General features: G+C 38.1%; 1 protein-coding gene across 1 annotated transcript in view; it reads right to left on the bottom strand.

Annotated features, from left to right (window-relative positions):
* Positions 1–26,200, bottom strand: part of IARS1 (isoleucyl-tRNA synthetase 1) — a 105,701-nt gene that overhangs the window by 6,855 nt on the left and 72,646 nt on the right. The window contains exons 22-32 of the mRNA XM_065687863.1: positions 23,934–24,025; positions 23,494–23,571; positions 22,906–23,027; positions 19,737–19,839; positions 19,448–19,531; positions 12,083–12,257; positions 11,205–11,308; positions 10,847–10,942; positions 8,646–8,822; positions 4,878–4,989; positions 3,772–3,897 (exon numbers count right to left, since the gene is read on the bottom strand). Of these exons, the coding sequence (XP_065543935.1) occupies positions 3,772–3,897; positions 4,878–4,989; positions 8,646–8,822; positions 10,847–10,942; positions 11,205–11,308; positions 12,083–12,257; positions 19,448–19,531; positions 19,737–19,839; positions 22,906–23,027; positions 23,494–23,571; positions 23,934–24,025 (1,269 nt within the window). The remainder of the gene's footprint in view (positions 1–3,771; positions 3,898–4,877; positions 4,990–8,645; positions 8,823–10,846; positions 10,943–11,204; positions 11,309–12,082; positions 12,258–19,447; positions 19,532–19,736; positions 19,840–22,905; positions 23,028–23,493; positions 23,572–23,933; positions 24,026–26,200) is intronic.

Below are 26,200 nucleotides of genomic sequence, written 5' to 3'. Positions count from 1 at the left end.
AAGCTCTCCAAATTTTGCCAACTGCCACAGAACATCAAAGCTCGATGCACTGTGGAAGGCTTATGAGACCGCACCAAGGAAGGATGAAAACCTCAGACTACCTCTAAGATTCTAAAAGCCTAGCTTTTAAAAAACAATGCTTTTATGTATCTTTAAAGAAAAAGGCAAAGCTTCTAAATTTCACGTGTCAAGAATGCCATTGCTGGCTACCCAAACACTTCCTTGGTACATCTGAGGTGCAAGGCCCATCCTCAAGCAGAGAAGGTACTTTGCTTTTGTTTTTACTTACAGGAAAGCAAGAAAATAGCTGAATTAACAGCAGATTTTTCCTAGTGTAACCCTAAAGCAGCACTGCATGCCATTCACACACCGTTCCTGGGTCACAGTAGGACACAGCACCCTGAGCAGTGTGCAAGAGAGCCAGAAACTTGCTGCTCAAGGAACTTTGGGTCTGGCAATACCCAGCTGCTGGTATCTCTGCAGATGGATGCAGCACAACAACGCAGCAGCTACAGTAATGGCCATTTGCATCACCAACAAACCTGGTATGTTGCATTACAGGACCACTGACATTTTCACAATGAAGGGCTCCTGCACAGTGCTGCCAATGGAGTCAGTTTGTACAGCCCTCTAATAAGAGCAACAGCAAGAAGAAAATGGATCGTTTTTTCATCTATAACAACACACTTGAAAACAAACAGCTATTACAAGTGCTCATCAATATTAAAATCACTTTTAAAGTCAAGCTCTCCTTGCAGCTGAGATTTAAGTGGTAACGCTCTCCTAAGGTGCCTTCAGCCCCATGGCCTTTTAAAAATTGAAGATTAAAAGAAATCTTTTTGTATTCTTGTTCAGAAAACAGTGCTAAGAATAAGATAATAAAAAGAAAAAGCCAACTGTAAATCATAAAGATGAAATAAGACATGGACTAAGAAGCTTGTGAGGCGATTTTTGCCTCACCTTCCATCTTCCTCTCCCCCTCCCCCCTTTTTTTATGCCCTACATGATTTATGGTTTCATTTATTCCCTCAAGATGAACAAACCGATTTTTTTATTAGGACTTCTTCACTATGGGCTGCCTCCACAAAAGCCAAGTGCAAGTCAAAAAATATTTTCAATAAGCTTAGAAACTTTTCAGCAACCTAGAGCAAAACGGAAGTCCCACACAAGTGTTTTTACCATCTGACTTGAACCCAGCCCCTTCCTTTAAATTCTCAGTTTCTGAAGGTCAGTATAAATCCCAGGGCCTTGCTCAGTGTTTGTGCAGTTACTCAAAATACATCGATACACTGTTGGGAAGCAAATGTTTATCCCATTATTTCAATGTTGCACTAAGAAACAGGGACATATTTTAGCCTGCCTTAATACAAGAACTGCCATTATGCAACCTTAAGTAAATCTTCCTTACAATTAGAAAACAAAATAATAAATTACTGCAAGTAAAGTGGACAGCCCTAAAAACCACAGGAAGGAAAATAAGGAGCCAGAAATATGGTTTTAGTGGGTCACAATTTTGCTACCACACATGGGAACAATTCAGCAACAATTTGCCCTGAGTGCATGACCTTTCCTTCCAGTTCCTCCCAGACACAGTGGTAGATACCAACCTCCTGCCTCACCTAAGGAAACCCTGGAACCACCATTAGGCCTTACCTAACATTACCTGTGCAAAGGCTGGGCTGAAAAGCAAAGGGATTGCATCCAAACCAAATATCATGAATTTCAGTTCTCTAACATCTTGAATATCTATTTGCATTGTACATGCCTCCAACCCTGACTCCTCAGGGGGCCATATCTTCTGCTGATCAATACTTGGGTAAGATCTCTGCCAAATTGCAACAAAAGTGAATTTGATAATCTAATGTTTCCAAGGGAATTCCCATGCTGTTAATAAGCGGGCAGGGAAAGAAGCAAAACACTGCTCTGCCCAGACCACTTACAAAGAGTGAAAGTTTAAAATCAGCATACCAAGATAGGAAGTCCCAGAACAAAAGTGACATGGAAAGACATAAAGCCTTTGTTACTACAACAGGAAAAAACCTTGGAAGAAGAGGGAAGGTTCATATTCTCTCCCTTTTTTAATGAATTCAGCATTAATAGATTTATGCTGCATCCTTTTGTCCTGTTTGAGGCAGAAGAAATAAATGAGGAATCAAACTGCTTATAATCTTACTGAGATGAGTTTCCCAACCCTTTTTGACCTTAGCAGGTCATTCCTTAATATGTGTGATGGCAATAAATTGTACTGGCACATACCACATTGTTACGAAGTATATCACTACTTTTTGGAAAAGGATTTCAAGAAAAACTACTTTCTCCTTTAAAACATAACTGAAACTTGAAGAAGATATAGAGGGCTCCAAATTTTCCTACAAATCATCTATAACTGAAAGCAAAGCATAATCATTTTGTATGATAGAACTATTCACTTCAGCTGAGCACCACACTGAAAGAGGTTTTATCACAGCAAGGTAACAGATTACATCAGATATAAAAACCCCCAAAACATTCGTCTAGCAATACCTTCAGGAAAAGGCAAGTAAGAAAACCAAAGACAGCAACGGTAACACTAACTGTGCCATCACAGCCACAAGTAACACTATTTCCCTTCTGACACTGCAGGTAGACACAACCTGGTGATCCTTCTCAGTCCCATGGGCACCCCGAAGCAGCCTTTCATAACAGCAAACTAAAGCATCTTCCCCTTAGTTGCTGCCATATTGCCATGAAAACCCACTAGCACAGTTTCTGTATCTGTCCAGTTACCATTTCTGAAGTATTTTGTCTTTTCTTTATCACCCATTTAGATTGAATATGAATGGTGTGGAAACAGATGAAGGTTGTAGTAACACCAAGACCATACAAAGGGTTTACTATTACTGTTGAAAAATCTCTTCAGTGGCTGCTGAAGGCACTGGCATGGCTGCTGTTAAGTGCTCTGATCTCTGCATCTCCTTCACTACAGTGTTTGGTTATCAGTTTAATCCTGTTCTGAGTTTGCTGATTTTTAAGTTGTAACTTGTTCTAATGTACTGAAATATTATGCGTAATGTAATAATAAACCAGCATCTTCATCTCGGGGAAGAGAACACCAGTCTGCTGCTAGGGTCTCCTAGTCATGAACTGCAACATCTTTCATGTTTTTCTTCCGTTTCAGCTATATTATCTTTGTAATGCACCAAACTGTGAGACAGCCTGCAAGTCTGTGCATAAGCCATAGAAGATGCTTAATATTCTTGTGCCCTAACAGAGGCCAACTTCAAGGTGCAAAAATATTCCATAGATTTTTCTAAATTAGAAGAAATGCAGAGATCCTCAGGTTTCTCTCGGGTGAAAAAGCAACATTTTTATCTTCTACAGATAGAAGTTTGCATCAACTGAAGTTCTCACTCTGCCCACTGAGGCATTAGGGAAAAAAAAAGGCAGCATGCAAAACCTGATGGCAGCTTGCCACCAATATAAAGCATAGCCTGGACCTGATGGAAACGCTGTCTGAAACAAATCAGATTTTGGCCCAATGAGAACTGCAGTGAACCAAGGTAACAGAAAAGCCGAGCATCATTTAGCAGCAGCTTTTGGAAACATTCTGATGTGACTACAAACACAGTCTCTTAAGCTAAGTACTACAAAATATACAATTTCCTTACACATTTTCTAGTCAATTTTGTATATATATACATATATATATAAAATTATACAGTAAATAATTATACAGTAAATAACTCCTAGCTGCTGCTAGAAAACATTTCAATTTTGTCATACTCCATTTACCTGTTTTTCCATTAAAAACTGTCAATTTTGAATTTTTAAGACCAAAAATGCAGGAGACGGCATCTACAAGTCCAGTGAAGTTCAAGGTATTATCTCCTTTTGGATTTTCCAGCAGCAACACACCATCTAAAAACCAAAATTGAGAAATTAAAGTACAGTTTGAAAGCAACATCCGAGTTTTAATGATTTTTTAATGACTTTTGCAAATTGCTTCTAGTGAGTTTCTAGGCTAACTACTAACTGACAACACTGGCAGTTTTTTAGTAAGAAAGGAAAGAGGAAAGAAAACAGGGAAATGGACTCAAGTGTACTTCAGATTTGGAGTATGGAAGTTAAATTTGTTTTTATTGACAAAGCAATCAAAATTCTTACATCACTGAGTTAAAATCTAGTATTATATTAAAAACCAAGAGACCGCATGCCCTCTGAAACATTCACCAGCTTGGTTACATTCACTGTTATTCCCAGTAAGCAGCTTTGTAGCCACATTAAAAAAAAAGCACTATTACGCTGATATATAAACTGTAAACACAGGTAGGAAAAAAAAGAGTCCAGAGAGTGCAGTTTTTTCTCCTTTTAATATACAACTCGCCCTTCTAATACTTTTAATGATATCACTGCACTCACCTTTTCACTATCCAAGCCATAGCCATTGTATTCTCTAGTTTTAAGTACTCTTTTTAGCACTGTACTTAATATCCAAGTTTCTCTAAAGCGGTATCTCACAGAAAGGCATCACCTATGTCTGCAGTACTACTTCAAGAATTAACAATGCCCCAGGTACACACTCTGCACTTGGGTGACTGCACACACAGAGACATGGAGTGTGTATGCCCCCACACAGATATTCACATATAAACCCCTCTGCAGAATATAAATAATTCATGTGCACACCCAAGTTTTACCTCAGGTCCACATAAGCAGACATCATGGACAAAATGTGGGTTTGCTTTTAATGAATTTATTTTCAAGAGTTATTTAAAGCTACTATTGGAAGGGAGTTTGCACCACTTTTCAAACAAATTCACAGCTCCGAAAACTCATCACACTTTTCTAAACAACCTTTTACCACCACTGCTGGCAAATCAAACCTCATACATTCCTACCTTGCTCTGTCCCATTAACATAAACTTTGAGGTTGACGTAGGCACAGGCTGGACCAACATCCTGACACAAACCACCTCTGACAAGTGTAATTTCTAGCTCTGATCCCTTCAGCTGAAGAAAGAGAAATATTATGATTATTTTAATACTGTTCTATTAAACACAAAATCTTTTCCTTAAACATTAAGATCGTGTCGTACTATACTAAACATGACTTACAATATAAGAGCGACTTTTACCTCTCCTTCAGAGACAGAGCACTTCAAATACAAATTTGTCTTTAATACATGTTAAAGGTACAACAGTATTTTAACATAAGAAAAACAGAGGAATAAACAGTCTAATTTTCATAAGTGATGCACAGTGATCACAGTCTGCCAAATACAATCCCAATGTACTCAAGAGGCACACTCTTCCAGAAGTGGTTCAGAGCATCTGAAAACAGGGCCCTGTTCCGTCACTGCCTGGAGAAGCTTTCATCTGCCTCCCAGGGCTGCTGAGCACAACCAGGGGGAGCAGCTGCCCTGTATCAAGTCAGCCTTTGTGACTATCTCCCCGGTAGCTACTAGTGAATCAACTACAGCTTGAAACAAACCATCAAGAATGTAAAGTGTATTTTGCTGCGCAAATGAGAGACTGGATGAAGAGACTTGAGGATCTGCAGCAATAATACAGAAACAGGCTTATTCTCTAGAGGCCTTAAGCCACAGCTGTTTAAAAATATGTTTTTTCCAAGCACAGGTATTTTCCTGAACTAAGTACAGGCAGGAATTACTCCTGCACCTACACCAATTTTCACAAGAACTACACTTTAAAAGATTTCTTAATTAAAAACGTTTAATTAAACAAATGTCATTCAGAAATCACTTCAATGAACAATTAATTGGTACTAAGTGGCTATTTAAGCCCTTTTTTCTGTAAACTCAGAGGCAGTCTTTGGCAAGAGTCACAGTCCAAAAGGTGACCAGACAAACTTAGAAGTGCTGCTCTTTACTGAGCTACTATGATGAAGTAGGGAAAAACACTGATGGAGCAGCAAATCTCATCCTGCGTTTATCTATTCTACAAGCAATTAAATATTCATTTTTCAAGTAGCTGCTGCTCTGTCCCAGTATTTTCAAGGAACTGCTGGTGGGTTTTTTGTTGTGTTTTTCACAGCAAGTCTCAGGGACAGGAGGTTATAGTTAAAGCCTTGTATCAAAAATTGAATCAGGATAATTACACAGCAAAAATCATCCTGAATGTAATCAAAATACTTGTAGAAAGGACAGACTGCATTTCCTTTTTGTCTCAGTATCCACACATATTCAACATCATGCACACTTCTGTTACTCCTTTTAATAACTTCAAGAAATTTGGTATAATGATCCTGTCACAGCTAACTTATGCACTCACATGTGGAGTTACACACTTTGCTCTTTTAACTTGCATTTGCTTTTATACCTGAAAGCGTGTAATGGTCACTAAAGAATTCTCCATCTCAGTGCTGCTTATCAGCACCCACCAACAGAACACAGCTGATGCACAACTCAACTTGAACTTGCATCTCCACGGTCTTACTATCTGAAGCTGCTAGTACAAAATGCCACACAGTTATGACTAAAGACCATTAACTGCAGCCACATCTGATGCACCAAACTACAAATTCACTGGCAACAGCTGCAGCTATCCTCAACTCTCTACAAAAAGCCAAACTTCACAGGATTTCTATCAAAGGGTTCTTTAATTTCAGGTATGTTTATTCATTGCTCTTACTGCAACAAGCTTGTTGCAGTAGAACAGGGAGTACAGAGTCAAACATCTGCCCTGAGCAGTCCCAGGAGGCAAGACTTCACAACGAAGACTTTACAGTTGCTTTAAGCTCTGTTATTTGTTTCCCTCTACAATCTCTATTTGAAAGTTGTAGTACATGACCACCAGTTCAGAGGGACACCAAATCTGTATGCACAGTAACTAGCTAAATGTGCAGCTAGCAGACCATGCTGCAAAGACACAGCTTGACTCTGCATGGAGGTACTTCGCAGTGATTGAGATTCCTTAAATTAAAATAATAACAAACAACTCTACATTTAGTTTTTCTTTGGCTCAATTACCATACATAAACTGTATAGCTTTGGTACATGGAACTTGCAATAACTCCCTGCTAAAGGTTTTGTGCCCCATTAAACAAATCTCATGCCTAAGATTTCAAGCTCTCAGCTATAGGACCACTGCAAGATGATGACATTTTTATCAGCTTGGTCATCAATCACAACAGCCACACAGAACTATCTATCATATATAGTGGTACCTCAGTTAATTTTTTTTAGGTGTTCCCAGTCTCAAACTTGACATCTGTGCAAACGCATAGCCTGACCCACAAACCTCCTACCACCAATTCACACTAGCTTATCACCCCCAAAACTGACTGATGTCTGTTTTTTGCTGTCATCCCAACAAAGCTATCAATTATACCCATAAAACCTTCTGTAAGGGCAAGAATCCATCTTTATGTGGACAGCATTATTTAAAATTAATCCAACAGACTGATGTTTCAGCTTTCCACAATGTTTTTCTTCACTAGAATCTGTTCAATTATGATTCAGGAAACAGAAAAACAGCAGTGGGGGGAAAACATACTTGCACAGGCATATAATCTTTCAGACAAAGACACAGCAGCCAACCTTACAGCTCATGCACTAGGCAATTTCAGAGGCAATCAGACAAGTGTTTCCCAGAACTACACATTTTTTCCAGCTGCTTTTACATTATAATTTAGATTTGATGTTGACTTTAACATCAAACTGTCCACCAATCAAATAAGTACTTAGAAAACACTGCAAAGTATTGTCATTGATTTCTCAACCACAGTATTCTCCACTTTCATGTAGTGTTTTTCCATATGCTTGTCACTAGATTAAATTAATAAGCTTTAAAATTTCATAATAAATTAATGGCTTTGAAAAAGGCCAAACAGAGCTTTGTTTCCAATCTGTACAACTTCAGAAGTGTAATTAAGTGTAAAACATTTCCTTTTACACATACTGTTATATTAAGATGGATAAAATATGTGCTTTCCTTTCACCTATTTTCAGATCTCCAAGCCATTCTGTAAATCCAAGTTGTAAGCCTGATATATCTTCTTGTCTTCCCAGTCTAGCACGGACTGAATAATATTTCATTGACAATTCAGATAGGAATGTCTTTTGAATAAAGTAAATTTGAATAAAGCCATGGCAAAAGCATTCTCCAAACATGTAAGAAGAAACAAAGAAAACAAAGGAAATGGTTCAAATCTGCTGCTGCAAGAATAAGCAATCTGCAGAACTGCACTGTTACCAGACTGAACTTCAGCAACACAGGGGAGAAAAAACAAACAAACATTAGTAAGTGAAGCTGGTCTTAAGCCAAAAGGGAAAATAGAGCCTCCAAGGAGAACATTTCTAATAAAAAACCCTATTAACTTAAAGAGATCAGAGCAGCAATATTTTTGCTATGTAAACAATGCACTAATCCAAATACAAATTACAATGTGTATTAAGCTTACATAAACAACTACCTAAACCAGTTAATTTGGTATTCAAGCAGCTTCATTTTCAAACACACTACACATACAGAACCCAATTCTTCTTTGTTAAGCCAAAAATACTAATATGGAGATTCAGACATATGAAAATACCCACTATACCCCACAAATAAATACTGACGTTCACTTTTTCTGTAATTGAAGCACTTTGTTCAGTTAAAAGCAGATAAAATGAACTATGCAGTCAAGGTTTTTTCCTTCTTACTTGGGTTGTTTCCTGGATAAGAACTTCTTTTGAGGTAGGCACCGGGTAAGGCTTCAGGGCAGCCTTTATTGTTGCAAAAATGAAATCTGTATGTTCCTTAATAACAGTATCCAGGTAGTCACCTTCTGGATGTGCTCTGTAGTACACTGTAATCTCATCAGTAGGAACCAGGTTTCGCTGTAGGATATACCAAATATATCAGACAGCAAGATGATTTTCACATGCACAAACCAAAAGAATACTTGTTAAAGAAAATAAAGTATCTTAGACATTTACCAGACATTTGTTAGAAGTTTCTACAAAGGCTTTAGAATAAAACAATTCTTTTGTCAGAAGATAATGTCCAAATAGTGTACCTTACTCAAAAAGTTTCACTTTCACATTCACCTACCAACTCACCCCTTTGGTGAGCTGGAAGCCTACCAAATTTATTAAAAAGCTTTTCTTGATGCACAAGGATTTTTCCAGCATTTACACACCCTGTTTGCCTGAAATTAAACCTCTGTCTCTTTACTGAAGATTTGCTCAACCAGTGACATTTTCTTAACACCCAGCAGCCTCCAAGACACTCTGGCATTGTTTTGGAAGGTGGTGACCAGACTTTAAAGTTTTCATACTAGTTCTGTCACAGCTCACGCAGTAACATATACTTCACAAAAAGAGCAGCTCATGCAAATGATATGCTTATTAAAGTTTATTAGAGCAACATGCTGCTTCAGTAAGAAAATCAAGTGAAAGATAGCAGCACCAAGGAAACTTGATTTCCCAAATCTGCTAAAAATAATGACTGCCCTAATGCCAGTAATAGTTACTGTGGATCTGGAATGTGTGGTTTTCACTACATATACACATTTATAACAGGAGTAGGAATGAAAGAACGACAGAATAAATGCACATTAGCATCACGTTAACTATTAAGCAAGATTAAGTACTTTGATACTGATGTAAGTGAGAATGAATTTCAGCTTTATGTCATTATGGAAGTAAATTTAATCATCCAGTAACTTAGGAGACAGTTTTCTTCTCATGGCCACATTCCCTCCTGTGTTTATTTTATACAAAAATAAATCTATGTAGGGTTTTTTATTATGTACACATACACACATAAATAAAACCAAACTATTCTGGTACAAATTTGTCATTTTTCAGTCTTATACTGAAGATTCATGCTGTCTTAACTCTACAGATATCTTTTCCCAAAAACACGTCCCGTGAAAATTCTCCCTACACATCATTTAGAGCTCTTGCAAGATTTCTTCAAGCCAAAATGTGAAAGAGATAGAAATTCTACTGCACTGCCACCAAGTTAGTCAAGTAGGAAAACCCTGCATGTGTCACAGAACAACACGTTCCATGTTCGTAACATGCGCATCAGGGAACAGAAGATTGATTTGTGTTTGTGGTTTTTTGTTTGGCTGGTTGACTTTTTGTTTGTTTGTTTGGCTCTAACTTGAAGATTCTGAAATCTTTAGAACAATTTGTACCAATTTAAATATTACTTAATGTTCTCTCCAAAATAAAGGCTTTTCAGACTTGACACTGCCTCCACAGTGACCATGCTTTCTTGGCACAAAATGGAGATAGCAAGCACAGCTCTTCCTGGATTAGTACTGTGGAGAGAGGGAAGTTACATTTATTTCAAAGTGCTTTGTGCCAAGGTCCAACAGCATCATTTGTATGTATGATGAGAACAATTTAGAGTGGAATCATTCATGTAGGTATACAAATTGGTCCCAGAAATGCCTCCTGCAATATGCTAAGACACAAGTTTGTTTCTTTGGACAGTCCTAGGCTCAGACATCTCAGTTCTCACCAGCCTGGATGACATAACACACAGGAACCGAGCCAGAACAGAACCTAACTCTTGTCCGGAAGCATGCAGGCCCCAGAGCAGCTTAAATGGAACTGTATCTCTGCTATGTGGCTGATGATAGAAAACAAGAGGAGCTCAGTAACATACATGAATTAGTTAATTCACTATTAATGCTGCATATCAAGCTCATTGTTCAACTGTAGCTACTTAATATGTGAATTCAAAAATCAAAATAGTTATTTGTAATCATTTATGTCAGTTAAAGTTATATATGGGGAGTAAATGATACAGGGCTATATGTTTATTTAAAAAGATACAGCATCTGCTGTATACTGCCCAAAGATTGCTTAAAAGTAAAATGTCTTGTTGCAAAGCACTGCTTCCTAACCTTTTTGCGAAGCTTCTGGATGCGATTAATCACTTCCCGTGCAACTCCTTCATCCACCATGGACTGGTCTGGGGTAACATCTAGCAGAACTAAAACCTGAGGTAACACACAGAAGACAGTTGAAGAGGTCACAAACTTGAAACAAGCTGGTGTGACTTGCTCAGAAGCTCAGGTCCACGTTTATAGAGCTCCTCACTCTTAAAAGTACTTGTGACATCTCCAAAATTCAGAAGATAGGCTCCTGGAATTTGCTGAACTGTCTGAACAAACAAAACACCCCAGCTTTCACCACACCATTTTCATATTACTTTGAGAAATACTTCCCTTAATCAAAAAGAAGAAAAGACCAATACACTACCTGCGCATCTGAATGTGCCTCAAACTGTGTAGATCCTCCTGTGACCTGATACATGAGACGAAGATCTTCCCCATGGAGTTCATGTCCTTCTACAACAATGGTGCCTGCAGAATTGGCAGGGGAAGAGCATCTCTTAGAACCAGAGTAAAAAAAGTTCTTTTAAATTCAAAAAGCTTTAAACACTTATCAGACTTGAAAAACGTTCAAAGCAGTGTATTTGTGATACTGTGGATAGCAGTTAAGCACTGATAAGAAAGATTGAACTATCCCACAGTCAGATTTTTCATACAAGCAGAGCTCACTCAAATGCAGATGCTTCAGCTATTGTGTATCATCTGAATGAACCAGAATAAAACTTACAAATAACCTGTATATTCAACGAAATGAAAATTCACATTCCAGCAGTTAAGTACATTGACAGAGCTGGAAAATTCACACCCACTTGTAAACCTGGAATTGAAGCAATGCTTTTAGAATAAAAGCTATTGCATGTATACTCAGCTCAAGTATGATTCAGTCGTACAGAACAGCTTAGCCTCCCCTTCATCTTGGCCTTACACTAACACTTAAGCAGGAGAACAGTGTTAAGATAAGCATACATGGCCACTGATCATCTACTGTCAGTGAAATAAAAAAACCCCAACTTTTCTCCTAGTCTCATGAACATAAAATTTAATAGGGTACCAAGAGCAGGGAAGTAGGCCTACAGTCTCCCTAAGCCCACAGGGGGATACTTGTGCAGTTGTTCCTGAAAAAGCTCAATTGATATACAAAAATCAGGAGCAATTCCTCGAGTTTTTTCTCTGATGAGCCAAAGAATTTTGGATTCCCTTTTTTGTCAACATTGCCATAGTTTAGTGGTTTGTACCATTACATACCTGTCTCCTGGAATTCCTCCAGCTGCTCGCTCTTCAGCTCTTTGATTGCAGCCATGACAAGCTTAAACGCGCCTTTCAAGCGCTTCCCAAGCACCATGTGATCTGGTTCTGCTCTCAGTCGGACTCCATATTTCTCTTTATCAGCAGATAGCGTTACTTGACGTACATTAAGCTCCTATATAAATACATCAAGAGAAAAAAAAAAATAAGTTAAAGAACAGCCACCTCCAACAGCTGTGGCAAAGATACAAATCCAGGGCCACAGCACTAGGGAAGTTGTAAGTCCCCAGCTGTTTATCTTTTACATGGCTGCCTCTGTGAACTAAAGAACTTGCCAACACTGCAAGAGCAAATAAACCTGTCTAATACTGAAACTGGCCTTCAGAAGAAGGCCCCATCCTTCTCCTCAACCTTTAGATAGACATTTCTCTGTTATTAGCAGATACCAGTCAGCCCTCAACTGAAATCAGATCCCTATTCAACAGCCCTTTTTATTTTACCATTACAACTATCTGAGGAGATAAAACTATTACCTTTATGTACAAAGGCATTAGAGAATGGCCTGGCAAAATTCAGGAAGAAAAATTGTGCTGAAATAGACTGAAAGGACTATGCGTTTAGTCAGAAATCTGTAATCAAAGTTTTATGGTTTAAGTTGTACAAATGCTGCTGCCTCATTTCATCTCTTTAGTTATTGTTTCTTTTGTTTACTATACGAGAAACCACCTTGCCAAGAAGGACTTCTTTCCTCCATAGCACAAGATCAGTGTGCCAGAGCAGCCCAAAAAGCTTATAAAGCTCCCATTAACTTCAGGAGAGGTCCCAGACCAAGGATGTTATTTTGCCACTACAGACTGTGCCCATGTTTATAAAGTAAAAGATCAGTGCTAGAATTCTGGTGAGAAAAAACCTGAAGGAGAATATGATCAAGGTTTAAGAAACTATGAAAGAGCTGGGTAAGGAATGTAAAACTGTTATTCACCAAATCCTCAAACAACCCCTCAAGTAAAGAAGCACACAGTGGAAACAGTGGGAGATTGGTTTGCAAGAGATACGTAAGTAGCTAACCTTCAGTACTTAATGTCACAAGAGGAGGTAAGCAGGAGAGTACCCCAAGTTCAAAAAGGAATTAAAATCCTAACACCAGGTACATGAAAAGACATTAAAAGGAACAGACAGGCGCATGCCCCAAATACAATAGCTGCAGATGGTGACTACGACAGGAGTCTACCCAAGTGGCCAGATGCTTGTGCTTTCTCTAAACGGATTCTATCATTGCAGGAGACAGCACGATGAGCTAGATGAACCATGAGTCCAAACCACTAAGTCACTTCTTATGTTCCTAATTACAAATTATTTTCTTCATCAAATAAGCACATTAAACACCACCATTAAAAGAAAATAATCCCACAAACCTTCCTGCACACCCAGACCATCATACAATGCCAAATTTGAAAATACACAGCAAACATCTCTATTCCACACTTAATTCTGTCCAAAGAACAAATGCATTGCACACATTATTAATAACACCAAGAAATAATGTCTTTATATACCTCCTGTAAGCAAGAGTACTGCATCCCAGTGTTATTTTGTGGCTCCAAGGGAGCCTTGTTTTGCCCTGCTTTGTAAAGCCAAGTAAGAAACACAAAGAAGACAGCACCCGATACCTCAATTTCCAATTTCACGCAGCCTCACTCTCTATTCTTAGTGTGATGGTACCAAGGAGAGATCTTGGAAGTTTTAATTGCCAACACGCAAATCTTCCACAAGTGCAAACCTGCATGCATCTGAAGCATATTCACTGTAATTCAGTGTGTTTTGTCTGTCAGGTTGCCCCATACTTGAAGCATTTTGTGTTTAAATCTCCACCAGGAGGTTGTTAGAGTTCACATCAATGTGATACAGAATCGCCAAGTGCATCTGGCAAGGAAGCTACTCTAAGTCAGTTAGGAAGCAGAAGTAAATGGTAGCATCAGCACGACAGGGCTAGCAAGTAGCCAAACATAAAGACTGGGAAGTAATGCTTAAACATAGCCTCTGAGCTACAGTCTAATTCCCTAGGAAGTCCTACTGACATAAGAGGAGCCAAGAATATAACTGAATCTAATTTTATTTAATTTATCTTTTAGGAAATCTAATGAAAATTCTGTACTTCAGAAATTCAGTTTTCATGGGGTGCTGCTGGAAATGAGCACACAAGTAGCAAATGGTGACCTTGTGGGGAAAGAAATAATAATCCAAAAAACCAGCATAAATTGAAAGATAACTTTGGGCCTGATTTGGCTTGTATGTAATTTATCCATTCCATCAGGAAAAGTTTTCTATGCTAATTAGATTGGGAAACCATTCTTCTGAATACATTACCAATCAAAAAAACAGAATGATGCTTGAAAAACAAAGGCAAGTCTGTATCCTAGGTCCATTTATAACTTCTTCAATATAGTGCTTCGACTTAAAATAGTTACAGTTTTATCTTCTTAATAAATCAAAATCAGCACCTTAACACATCTTTCAAGCCTCATACACACAGACTGAAGCAACCACTCCTTCCCATCACTGGTCAGAAGACCTGTATATATGGAGGCATTTCTTATGTTACAGGGGCCTTTTCCTGGTGCCACATGCCAGACGCAATCAGATTGACCAGTAACCCAACTATAGCCAGTTCTCAGAACACAGAAAAAGAAATGCCAGTGCTGTGCTTCAGCTGGTCTGGGCTCTCTAAGCCAACATCCTAAAAAAGAAAATAAATACTGATTTTGTAATACTGTAAGAAACAAAACACTGAAGGACCACACACTGCCACAGTTAATGCATTGTTAATTCAGCCCCTTTGTGGACTCAGTCTACCATGTTACTGTAACACCACTCATGTGATGAAATCCTGGTAGACCTTAGATGTGATGGAAAGTCAATTTTCTCCGATTTATTATAACCATACATAGGGATGGGAGTTTGTATACTTTGCAGAGTATACAAAGGTTGGATGCAAACACGATTTAACTGTACATAAAGTAAAACTTATTCAGATAAAACCTTTCACTGGAAGAAGTTAGGAAGAGAAGTCCTGAACTAAACTTGTAAGAGGCCTCAAACACTAATGAATAAAATGCCACTATGCTCAGTTGCTAAAAGCCTTCCAATTAATTTTTTTTTTTGCTGTTTTTGCATGACAACTGTGTACTCTGGGCAGTTCTAATATTAAAATCCCCTTACTTAAATGATTTGATATATGCTGCTGATGAAAAAGTCAGACTGCAGATCAAAGACTACAGCTGCTTCTGAAAAAGTTCTGAATGAAATTTTCCAAGAATTGACTAGTATATTTTTCAAATTCTTTTGTCAGCAACTGCATGAAATTAAATGGCATCAATTTTTCTTACAGATTACCTCTGAGAGCTGTAAATTTACCAGAAACACACTTCCGGCAATAACTAAAGGCTCTAAAGCTCTGAATATGTAGGAGGTTGATGAACAAAGCTGCAAACACAGCACAACATACCCAGTCTACCTGCATTCATTGACCTCTTTAGCTCTGAACCACTCAAGATTGATTGGTGTGCAATACAGTAAAACATACACTAAGTTTCAGTATTAACTGTTGAATTTAAAGATATGTAATAAAAATAGGAACATAGTATTTTTTTATTTGTGCTTCCATAAAGGTATTTGAGTTTGTTGTAACTCATTTCCTCATAAGTCAGCAATACCTTAACTTTGTTTGCAGTAGCAAATTAATAGAAGTTATAACGCTTTTGTACAATCAACTTATGTAATAATTTGTTGAATTTTTAGGTTCCTTTGTTACCTTTTACAAGCTGGAGAAGTTGACAGCAAATTTTTGTCAGCTATCTCTCTGGAAGTAATTTGAGTAAGCAAACCTCATCTCCCTTCAAAATGGATTCTGTAAAATCCACAGATCCAGTTTTCAGATCAAGAAAAAGTGGTAGACACTAACCTAAATTTCACAGCGATGTGCTACTGAAAAGATTCAGGTGTCAAAATGATTAATAATAATAGTAATTCTGAAGGGAAGCATCGTAACTGCCAAGTTTAAGAGAAATAATCCATACACTAACATGACAGAAAAGCCTTCCAATCCCACTCCAAATCAATTCAGATTTAATTAAAATTCATTTAGTGTGCAATTCTAAAGAATTTAAGTCCCACAGTAACTAAAAGCAAGCAGCACACACCAGTGATGTAGAAATCGTGTGCACTGAGCCATGACTCCCTCAGCCAGCGCTTTTAAGTCACCCCCAGCAGAATTTTTAGAAGCTTTCTTCAGATGTATGTTTAGGCTAGGGGAAAGATGGTATTGCCGGAGTAATACATAAATAGGAGTTTAAGAGGTTCTCTGCTGCTTCAGTCATCTCTTGACTTCTTTGACTGACACAGTTGCTCTCACCAAGACAAGCAAGGTGAGTTGATCTTGCACGGGTAGGCACAGACTTCTGTTCTCTCTGTCAAGGTGAAGCAGCTGATCTTGCTTGGCATCTCATTTTAAGCAAGTGCCTAAATGTTCTGTTATACAACCCCCTGAAAATACCTTTTTAAAAGGAAGGAGGAATCCTTCACCTACCAAAGGCAGGCACACTATAAGGGCCATGCCATTTGGCCGTGCCATTTCTAGACAAGGGAAAAACACTTTAGACACTGTACTGCCAGTGGTTATTATGATAAAGAATTTCTCGCCACTGGAACTGATTCTTTCATGAACATATATACAAACTGACCTGGAAAGTGGCAGATTCTGACAAACAAAAGATGACAGAAAGGTAAAATGTCAGTTATTAGTAGAGATACATTTTATTGAATAAACCAGAGACCATTAAACAGAAACACAAACTAAAGACATATTGCTGAACCCATCAGTCCTATACTGTATCAGCTCTTAAGACGTACAGAGGTCCTAAGGTGATACACCATGGAAAGAATTTCCTGAAGATGGAAACCAGACAAGTTCCTCTACAGTGTCAGATTCAAAGTTTCAACATTACAGATGGAGCTGAAGGAAAGGAACCACTCTGAACTGCAAAGAATTCCTGCATTTCCCACCCAATTACTGTATTTAGACATACACAACCTGTGCACTAATATGTCAGTATCTGGGAAGTATGCTGGCGGCAAAATAGGACAAAGAATGAAGTTGTAACAGTAATCTAAGTGAGCTATAAGCACTTACAGTAGAGGAAGAGGGCAGACTTCAGAGGATAATGAAAAGTACACTCTATGGCTCACCTCTCCAGGTGCATTATCACAGGAGGAAAGGGAAGGAGGCCTTTCACGAACAGCTCAGATAGCTGTTCAATTGCTACATTGCTATTCAAAATTTTTTTTCCTTCTAGTTTCAGCTCCTTTAAACAGAGATTGTTTCTAACATGCAGATTTGAGAGGGCAAGACATGAGAAGGCTAAGCTTGTAGTTCACAGGCATGCAGAAACTGCATCAAGACTTCTACATGAAATCTCTTGTAACAGTTAAGGAAGTTGGTATTTTGGGGGAATCGTTAGGTTTTGTATTGCACTGCAGTTAACTTTGCTATCAAGGACCTCGCACTGAGGCTAGTATCCCTTCCTCAGAAACTTTCTTACTAGGTCTTGAATGGAGAAGATCTTCCAAACAACTGCCTCTGCGTTTTGTTTTGCAAGACCACGCCTTCAGTTCTCATCTGAGTTAAAAAAGCTGGTGTATATTCTGCCTCATTGAATTAAGAGCCACACACAAATACAACAAGACTGTATATGGGAAGGATTCATGTGAAAATCCAGATTAATACCCAGAAATTATTGTAATGAGATAATCCCCAATTTATATTCAAAGTCTAATGCCCAACATCAACACCAAATCAGTTCCTTTAGGATTCTGCTTTCTTAGCTAAGAGCCCCTATTCAAAATGCAATTCCTTCCTCCCCAAAACAAATACAAAGATTAAGTCATGGCTTATCTCCCCAAGGAACACAGTGAAACATTTGGGTGAAAAGGGATCATCAATCCCAGCAACAGATGACTGCAGCAAGAGGAAATGAAGTCTGCTCAAAAAGAACAGCATTGCTTAACCAGTCTTCCTTCTTCCCTCACTGCCTTTCAGAGTGGTTCTGAAAAGCCCCTGGTCTTGCAGTGGAGATGACATTACCTCTAACCTCCTGTTCAGCAAAGCAATTATAAAGCCCCTAAACTGCTAGCACTGAAAAATTACACATAGCATATCTCATAACATCTCATAGCATATCTCAAACGTTATGATCAAAGGCATGATCATGACAAACTTAAGTAGTAAGAATCACTCTTTTGCAAACATGTTTTGGAGGCCCCAACGCCTAGAAAAGGGGCATATCGGCATAGTAACTTCCCTTCACCCTCCCTTTTCTTTTAGAATAAAAATACTGTAGCTGAAACACTTCCTTCTCACTACTGTCTTTTATTGTTTGATTTCTCTTGTACATCATAGATGTGAAAGATGCATATAAAGTCTGTTTGCAATGAAATTTAATTTAACATAAGGACTAAATAAAGCCCACTCTACTGTCTTTTAAGCAAAAGTAACAGGCTTCTTGCTTTCACTACAGCTTCTGAAATGCAGTACTGAAGTTTAAAATATTTGTTTATAGTATAAGCATATAAATTATCTATGAACAAACTCCTTTTTTATTTCACTTCTTGAAATACTATGGATTTCTACGTGACTGACTAAAGGCAGAAAGTACAGTCAATTTTGGCAAGTTAAGCTCCAAAATCCAAGATGGGTTACTTCTCTTTTGAATGATGGGGCTTTTATCCAAACAAAGATTTAGAAGCAGGGCAGGCTGCATTTCTCTAACGGACACACATTACAAGACTACTGCAGTGGCATACAGGAGCATATGAGTGTAAGAAGTTGGACAGACCAACATTTATTTGACATTTTATTTCCTAAAGAACATCCTGCAAAAATCTTGACTTGTCCCCTCACTCTTTCTCTCCATCAACCCTTCCATTTACTGTCAAACTGGTTATAATCTCCTGAAGGAGATCACAAATTTTGCAATCCATCCCTTGGATGACACGTAGTTGACTATTGTCTTATTTTCATTCAGAAACTGTTTTTTTTCCTTTCCCTGATCAAGAACATTTCTAATAGCCTCTTAGTCCCATGTGGTCAGTTTGAGGAATTTAGTATCTCTCAATAACACAACTGACAAAGGATCATCACCCATTTCACCTTCATTTCTGTGCACAGTACCCAGTGCTATCCCCTTTCATTACAACTCTAATTTTACCTAGTGACTTGTTAAAAACACCAACAGGGAAGGTTTGAGGTTCGTTTGTTTAGGTAACCAATAAACACAGTCCAGCTAAGCATCACATTCCTGATGTTCTTACCTCAAGTATATACTTCTCTAAAGGTCTGATGTTTTCCAGAGCCTCTGGGTCTTGATGGATAACAACTACTTCTTTCAAAGGATACTGGGGAGAAGGAAAATAAACAAACTTTTGTCCTTCCAACTAAAAATGGAAAAACTTCAGAAATTATTTATTATTTGAAGTGTTTTTATTGTTGAACTATTTGCCATTCCAAACTTCATTATGCAATTTTCTCAGGTTTATCCCAAAGTTACAAAGCTATTGCACATTCCCAATGTATTGATAAGAGATGGTAAAGAGCTCTAACCTTTACTGGAATGGTTTTTCTGTCCCTGATTACTCGTCCAAGCTCAATAACAGACTGCAAACAAGAAACGGCACTTTCAATTCTTTTGTCAATGAGATCCTCCCTAGATCAAAAAGGAAATATTATATTGCTTCATTTCATTCTGTTTGCACAGATTGAAAACATTTTACCCCTTCTCTGAAATTCTCTACAAGAGACACAAATATGCCCTGATGGAGCAATCTGAAAAATGAACAAACAGGTTTTTCTTCTCTTTGTGGAGAAGACGAGGAAATAAAGTGCTGAAAACAAAAAACAGAGTTATTTTTAAATCATCTTTTGTTAGCATCTCTCACAAGATGGAGATGACGGATTGAGTCATACTACCTATTCTATTAATATCCAATGAAAAGTAAGATTTACATTAATAATATCCTAAGAAGATGCAAGAAGATATTTTAAATAGGATACTTACAATGACAATGAAATAACTATAAAACAACCGACTCACTGGATCTCAATTTATAAACTTTTCCAGGAATTCTAGATTTTAGCTTGAATTTTTAGACAGTCTTGCCATCTTTCCTGGCTTCACCATTTTGACAGCCTTCCATTTTCAGGCAAGGCAGGGTTGGGGGGCTGGGGGGTGTTTGTGTGTCTTTTTGAGTAAGCCAACATTCAGGTCTTGTTTCCAATGTACAAGCAGCCAACAGTTCCAAAAATGTGGTTTTCTTGATTTCCTGAGCAGCTGCATAAATTGAGCAGGTCCTTTAAAACCACACAAGTGTCATCTCAAGACCTGAGGTACAGGTTCAAGAGACAGTTGTGAATAAAATGAACAAAGTCATTAGCTGTAAGTAGCAAAAAGCACTGGAATGAAAACCATATATCCAACCAGAACTGTCTAGAAAAACAGAACTGGCAAAGCAAAACTTACAAATGAAACATCTCTGTGTTCTGCATTAGGACTTTGATTAAGATCTTACTACCTATTTTGAAGCTTTTCTTCCAAAAGCCAGTCTTCCAGCATGGTTCTCCAAAACCTTGAAATCATGTAAACTGTGAGATACAAGATTTTGTTCCCAGAAGGACTAATATAGCATAATGTGGCAGTATTTCAATATTACTTGCCATTATTTAACAACATTGTGGAGCCACAAAATGAGAATGGTCTTCAGGGACTGCATGAATAGCCACAAAATGTAATTAATGCAACCAATCTGTTCAGACACTAATAACTGAGTGGGGTTTGGTAACACAAGTACTGAGTCAAGTTCAGCTGTGAAAGTGGTCAAGTCCCTTAGCTTTATCTGTACCTACACACCATATTACTAGAGTAGTATTTTATTTAACTGCATCAAAAAAGATCTATTTTTATTAACTGACAATGTTGTCCCTATGCAATCATCAGAAAAATATTCAAACAATAATGCAATGCTGTGCTTAGCAAATCAAAGTGAAACTCTCAAACTTCAACAATAATTGAGTTCTGAAAACATCTTTTTCTATCTGACAAAGGGCACAACTGATACATAGGGGATCCAGTAAATTACACAAACTAGTAGAAGTCAAAAATCCAAAGTACAAGACAAGTACATCTTATGTTTACATGATGCGGCAGCAAGTCAGTTAGCACTAATAGGAATAACAGGTGACTAAGCCACTTCTAAATGCTCATGCTAAGCCCATGCATTAAATGAGCTCCTGCAAATAGCTCACTACTGCTACATTACTCCATTCTACAGGAGCTCAGAACCATTCCTGATAGCTCACTGATGAGTTTTGCATTCTTTGATTACATATTCTTTACAGCACTTTCCCAGGGAACAGAAAATCAGCACCGTCATTATGTCAATCCCAAACTCCCTGGTGCAGTAACTGTCACTTATTAAAGCTATCAGTGCCTTCCTCAAAGGATATAGTACACATAAAAGAAACTTCATTACTGGGAGGTTTACATTTTTGAGCAGGCACATAAAATATCAAGGTCAGGTCCCTTGTCCTTAAGGGTTGTCAAACTGAGCTGTAATGCAAAAGGAAACTTTGCTTCTCTTCCATTCAGTGACCAATACTAGATTGTAATGCAGGCACTAACTTAATCCACTACTGTAGCATATCAAAGCACTAATGAGCAACTCATTACTGTAATACCAGCATCGCTCTCAGTCTCTCTTAAATATTAAAAATCAAATTAAAAAAACAAAACAAAACCCAACCAACAAAAAGCCCTGCCCAAACCAACTTCAGTTGCCAAATTCTGCCTGGGTTGCGTTGATACTATAGATAACCCAGAGCATACATCTAGTACAACCACCATGGACCCAAACCTTTTTGAGACACCCTGGCACTTACAAAATAAGCCTCACCCATCAGCATCCAAAGAAACAATCCATCTGGTAAGCACTCTCTCATATGATGCATCCTCTTACAAGGAAGTGGCAGTCTCTGGACAATGGCCTAAATTCTTGACCTGAAGCCAAAAGAACTCAATCTGCTGGCCCCATATGTGGTCAACACAAAACAATAATTCCAATCCTTGTGGGATCTGGCATCAGCATTCACTAAGAAAGGCCTCGAGATAGGGAGAAGCACACGTTCTTCCTCATAGGGCCTACAAGGAAGTTCTATAATCCTTTTGGGCCCTTCATAGGTAGCCATTATAGCTTCTAGTCAGTGAAGATTTTGAAGAGTAAAAGGATATGCCTTGCCCACCATAAAGAAACATGAGCTGAGCACATGCATTCCTCCTAATTGTTTTCCTTCCTATCTACAATCCTTTAACCTAGCATAAGTCCACTGCCTAAATGTGGAGGGAAAAGAAAATTCCCAGCTAACACAGTGGTGTGTGAAGTGTACCGCTAGGAAAATGCTATCCTACAGCAAAGAGGCTAGCGTTAATGACAGCTTCATCAAAACTTAAGCATTTTTTTGCTTATAGGAAAGAATGTGTTAACTACCATCCTAAAATTCTCCCCCAGGCAAAGGAATATTCACATTAAAGCAGCTTGTTTTCTTGTTATGCAAAACATTTCCAAATACAAGTAAGTGAAGGAGCACTGTTCCATGAAAAGAACAGGAAAAAAAAAAATACCCACAAAAGCAAAACAATACCAACAAAACAACCACAATCAACCAAGGAAAACCCAACCAAACCAAAACCCCATTTTCCCACACAGCAGCTGGCTCTCACCTCACTTGGGGAAGCATGAGGTAGTGGATGCTTTCAATATTCTTTTCCTGAACTGAGGCCGGATCAATAAGTGTCTTCAGATTCTGGTACATCAGCTCAGTGATAAACGGAGTATATGGTGCCTGTAATGTTGCACAGAATCATCATCTTTATTGTACATTATGAATCAGTAATACTTATGAATTGCATAAGGATAGTTCAGCAAAAACAATGCTTTCACTGTGTCTTCAGTGCAGAACTGTGATGTTATTCAAAATGCAGACTGAAATAAATGAGGAAATTGCTGCTACTTATTCACCTCCTTCCTGACATTTACGTGTTACTTTTAGATGTCAGACAAAAATCATGTCTTTTTATCAGTCAGGTGATACAGTAGGCCTTTATACTACCACAGGGCAGATAAGCAAAGAAAAGGGGAAGGAAGAAAACCTGTGCCACAGAAATCAACAGCAGTATGGGTTTTTTCTCCCCACATGTTCAGTCTCTGTACCCCTAGTTTCTATGGTCAACTACAACACAAAGCAGCACGCTTTTAGGTTAGCTGCATTAAAAACATTAGATAGTTACAGTGGGCTGTAATTCCCTTACCATAAGTCTGCACATGGAGAACAAAACACTAAACAAGGTTTCCAAGGCCATAATGCAGTCTTCAGTCCCATTCTCACCCTATTTGAAGCAATCATAAAAAACAGCAATTGCAATTTTAGGATAAGTAAGCTCATGACAATAAACTTCAAAAATTTTATATTTTTTATGTAATAAACTGGTTTCCAAACTGTATTCATTTTGCTCGATCCCATCCAGCAAGTGAAACAGAATTACTGGGCAGTTTGTTGGTTGGTTGGTTTTCCTCATAAAGCAAAGATGAGGAGATAAAAGCCAACGTCTCATTCTCACTACCAGGTACAAACTGATACAATTTAAAATGCAGCATAAAGATTTTGTGTAACACAAGCTGCTATGCACTAAATTAACATAGACTGCTAGGATTCTATTTACAGCACAAGACTGCAGAAGTAGGTACCTACCTTTAGTCTTCTGCGATTCATTCTAACATACCAGTTGGTCAGAATATCAACAAACTTCACTAATCGAGGGACTACAGTGTACAGACGGTAAGCTACAAGGAAAAGTGTTTACTGCAGTTAATATTTGCCCTCTGCCACAAGCTCCCCATTTAGAGAAAGACATTATCATTTGCAGCTCTGGTGTTAAACATAATACTTGAGCAGAAGCATGTATGTAAGATCAAAAAAGCAACTAGACATACTATTATGTTAAAACTGTATTTTGAAATTGCACATTATCAATTCTCATGCTTCAAGACAAACACATCCACCATCAAATTGCTTCCCTAATCCTACAGGGACAAGCATTATGGAAGCCTTATGCTTTTATCTGACTCGTAAAGAGGATAGTGGATAAGAGACTATTAATCGCAAAGGATTTGACAAATCCTAGATTTGCACATGCTGTAAATACAGCCAAGTCACTAGACGTTTAAGAGAAATCATTGTGGAATCATACAATGATATTTTATTAATTACTGCCAACACTGTCTCTCTTGTTGGCCAGATTTAAAATGAGACACCTATTTCAATCAATTCTCCCTCAGTTAATTGCAATCTTTATTTTTCAAAGTAATACAGTAAGGCTAAAAGAATATGAAGTCACAGCAAGCCTGACAAGGTAAGAAGATAAACATAGCTGCATTTTCAAGTTCTGGGTAACTTCAAATCATGGAGAACTGCCAACACAAAAAGAAGGTCACCACAAGCATCACTATGCAACTGGGAAAACAAATTTCAGTTGTTCATGAGAGAATTGGTGGGATGTACCTTAAATAGGACTCCATTTTCTAAGGAAAAACCTGTGTATAACATCTTTAAAAGCAAAGAGCTTTTTGATCTCTATTCTGAATCAGTTTCATTAATCAAGAACCTACTGAATAAAAAGATCTTTGCTTTAAAAGCTCCAACACATTTTTCACTGCACTTTCTAAAATAGAAGTCCTTTTAAAGGCATAGTACTGGTATTTAAACCTAAAAAGGAAATGCTCAGAAGATTCATGGCATTGGGGGGAAGACATAAATAATGTGGGAATAAGTATTCCTTAAAAATTCCCAGCTCTCTTCTAGCTATGCAACATGTAGTTAGACTGGTTAAAACCAAACGAAAACCTCAAAAACAGACCCTTCAGGGATGATTCTCTTGTAGATACACTAAGTTAGCCTGGAAGTATGCATTTCTCCCCTTAATAGCTGTAATCCTGGTTCATAAACCAAACGGTGAAATCTTACTATTTCATGACTCAAGAAAAAGCCGTGGCATGTACATAGAAACATATACACAATGCTTTCAATTTACTGGTTTTTAACTACAGAATTTTAACCTACCCTTAAAACACAAAGGATTGTTTGCCCTATTACTCTCCATAATATCCTCCTGATATTTTTGTACTTGGCCTGTTTATCAAAGGGCCCAACTCCTGGAAGTTTCCATCGTAAAAGATGAGGTTGAGTGGAGAAACTATACTACTTACTAGCTAATAATTCATGTGGATAAATGTGTTATCATCAAAGTGAAGCTAAGTTATCTGCACCAGCAGCTGATGAAGAGGTTATTGGTGCACATCTACCCAACAATTCTGAAGAGAGCACGTTTTGCAGCTCCAGTTTTGGGCACCTATGGAACCACATAAGACACCACAGTAAAATCCCTCATACAAACACACGTATGGTTTCAAAACATTTGCAGTTTTCCATGAATAACTGAAGTGACACTGCTTTCTAATACGTGTGTCCTATTCTCCAACTGCATCCAATCTAGGAAGTCAAAAGCTCTCCCAGGCCAGGATTAGCAGAGGGTTATTATACCTTTCTGAAGTTTTCCTAGGCTCCCTAAAGCATCCCAAAGCTGGGAGTGTGCACAGGTACGTTGCTCTTCCCACCCTCAGTCTAGTCAAGTGAGGTCAATACCAAACTGACAGGGACTCCATGCAGGCTGAAATACTGCTGGCTATCCGAGTTACTAGTAAAAACTGGGGCAGAATTAACTAAGTTTTCCTTAATGGGAACTTTTTTCTAGAGGCAGGCAATCAGTGTAAAAGGTACCTCCACTATAAGATACACTTGACTAAATGGAAGAACCTAAGCTCAATTGCAACATTTTTCTGGTTAGTGGCATCTCCTTGAAATTCAGAGTTTCACGCTTATGTCTTCTTGATCACACACACACATGCAAGAAGAGCACATTTCAGTGCAGACTGTCCCGTTACTTTGACAGACAGCCCAAA

This window comes from Lathamus discolor, chromosome 7, assembly GCF_037157495.1.
Source record: "Lathamus discolor isolate bLatDis1 chromosome 7, bLatDis1.hap1, whole genome shotgun sequence".
NCBI classification, from domain to species: Eukaryota; Metazoa; Chordata; class Aves; order Psittaciformes; family Psittacidae; genus Lathamus; species Lathamus discolor.
Note: the sequence above shows the minus strand (reverse complement) of the source record. Positions and strands in the feature narration are given on the sequence as shown.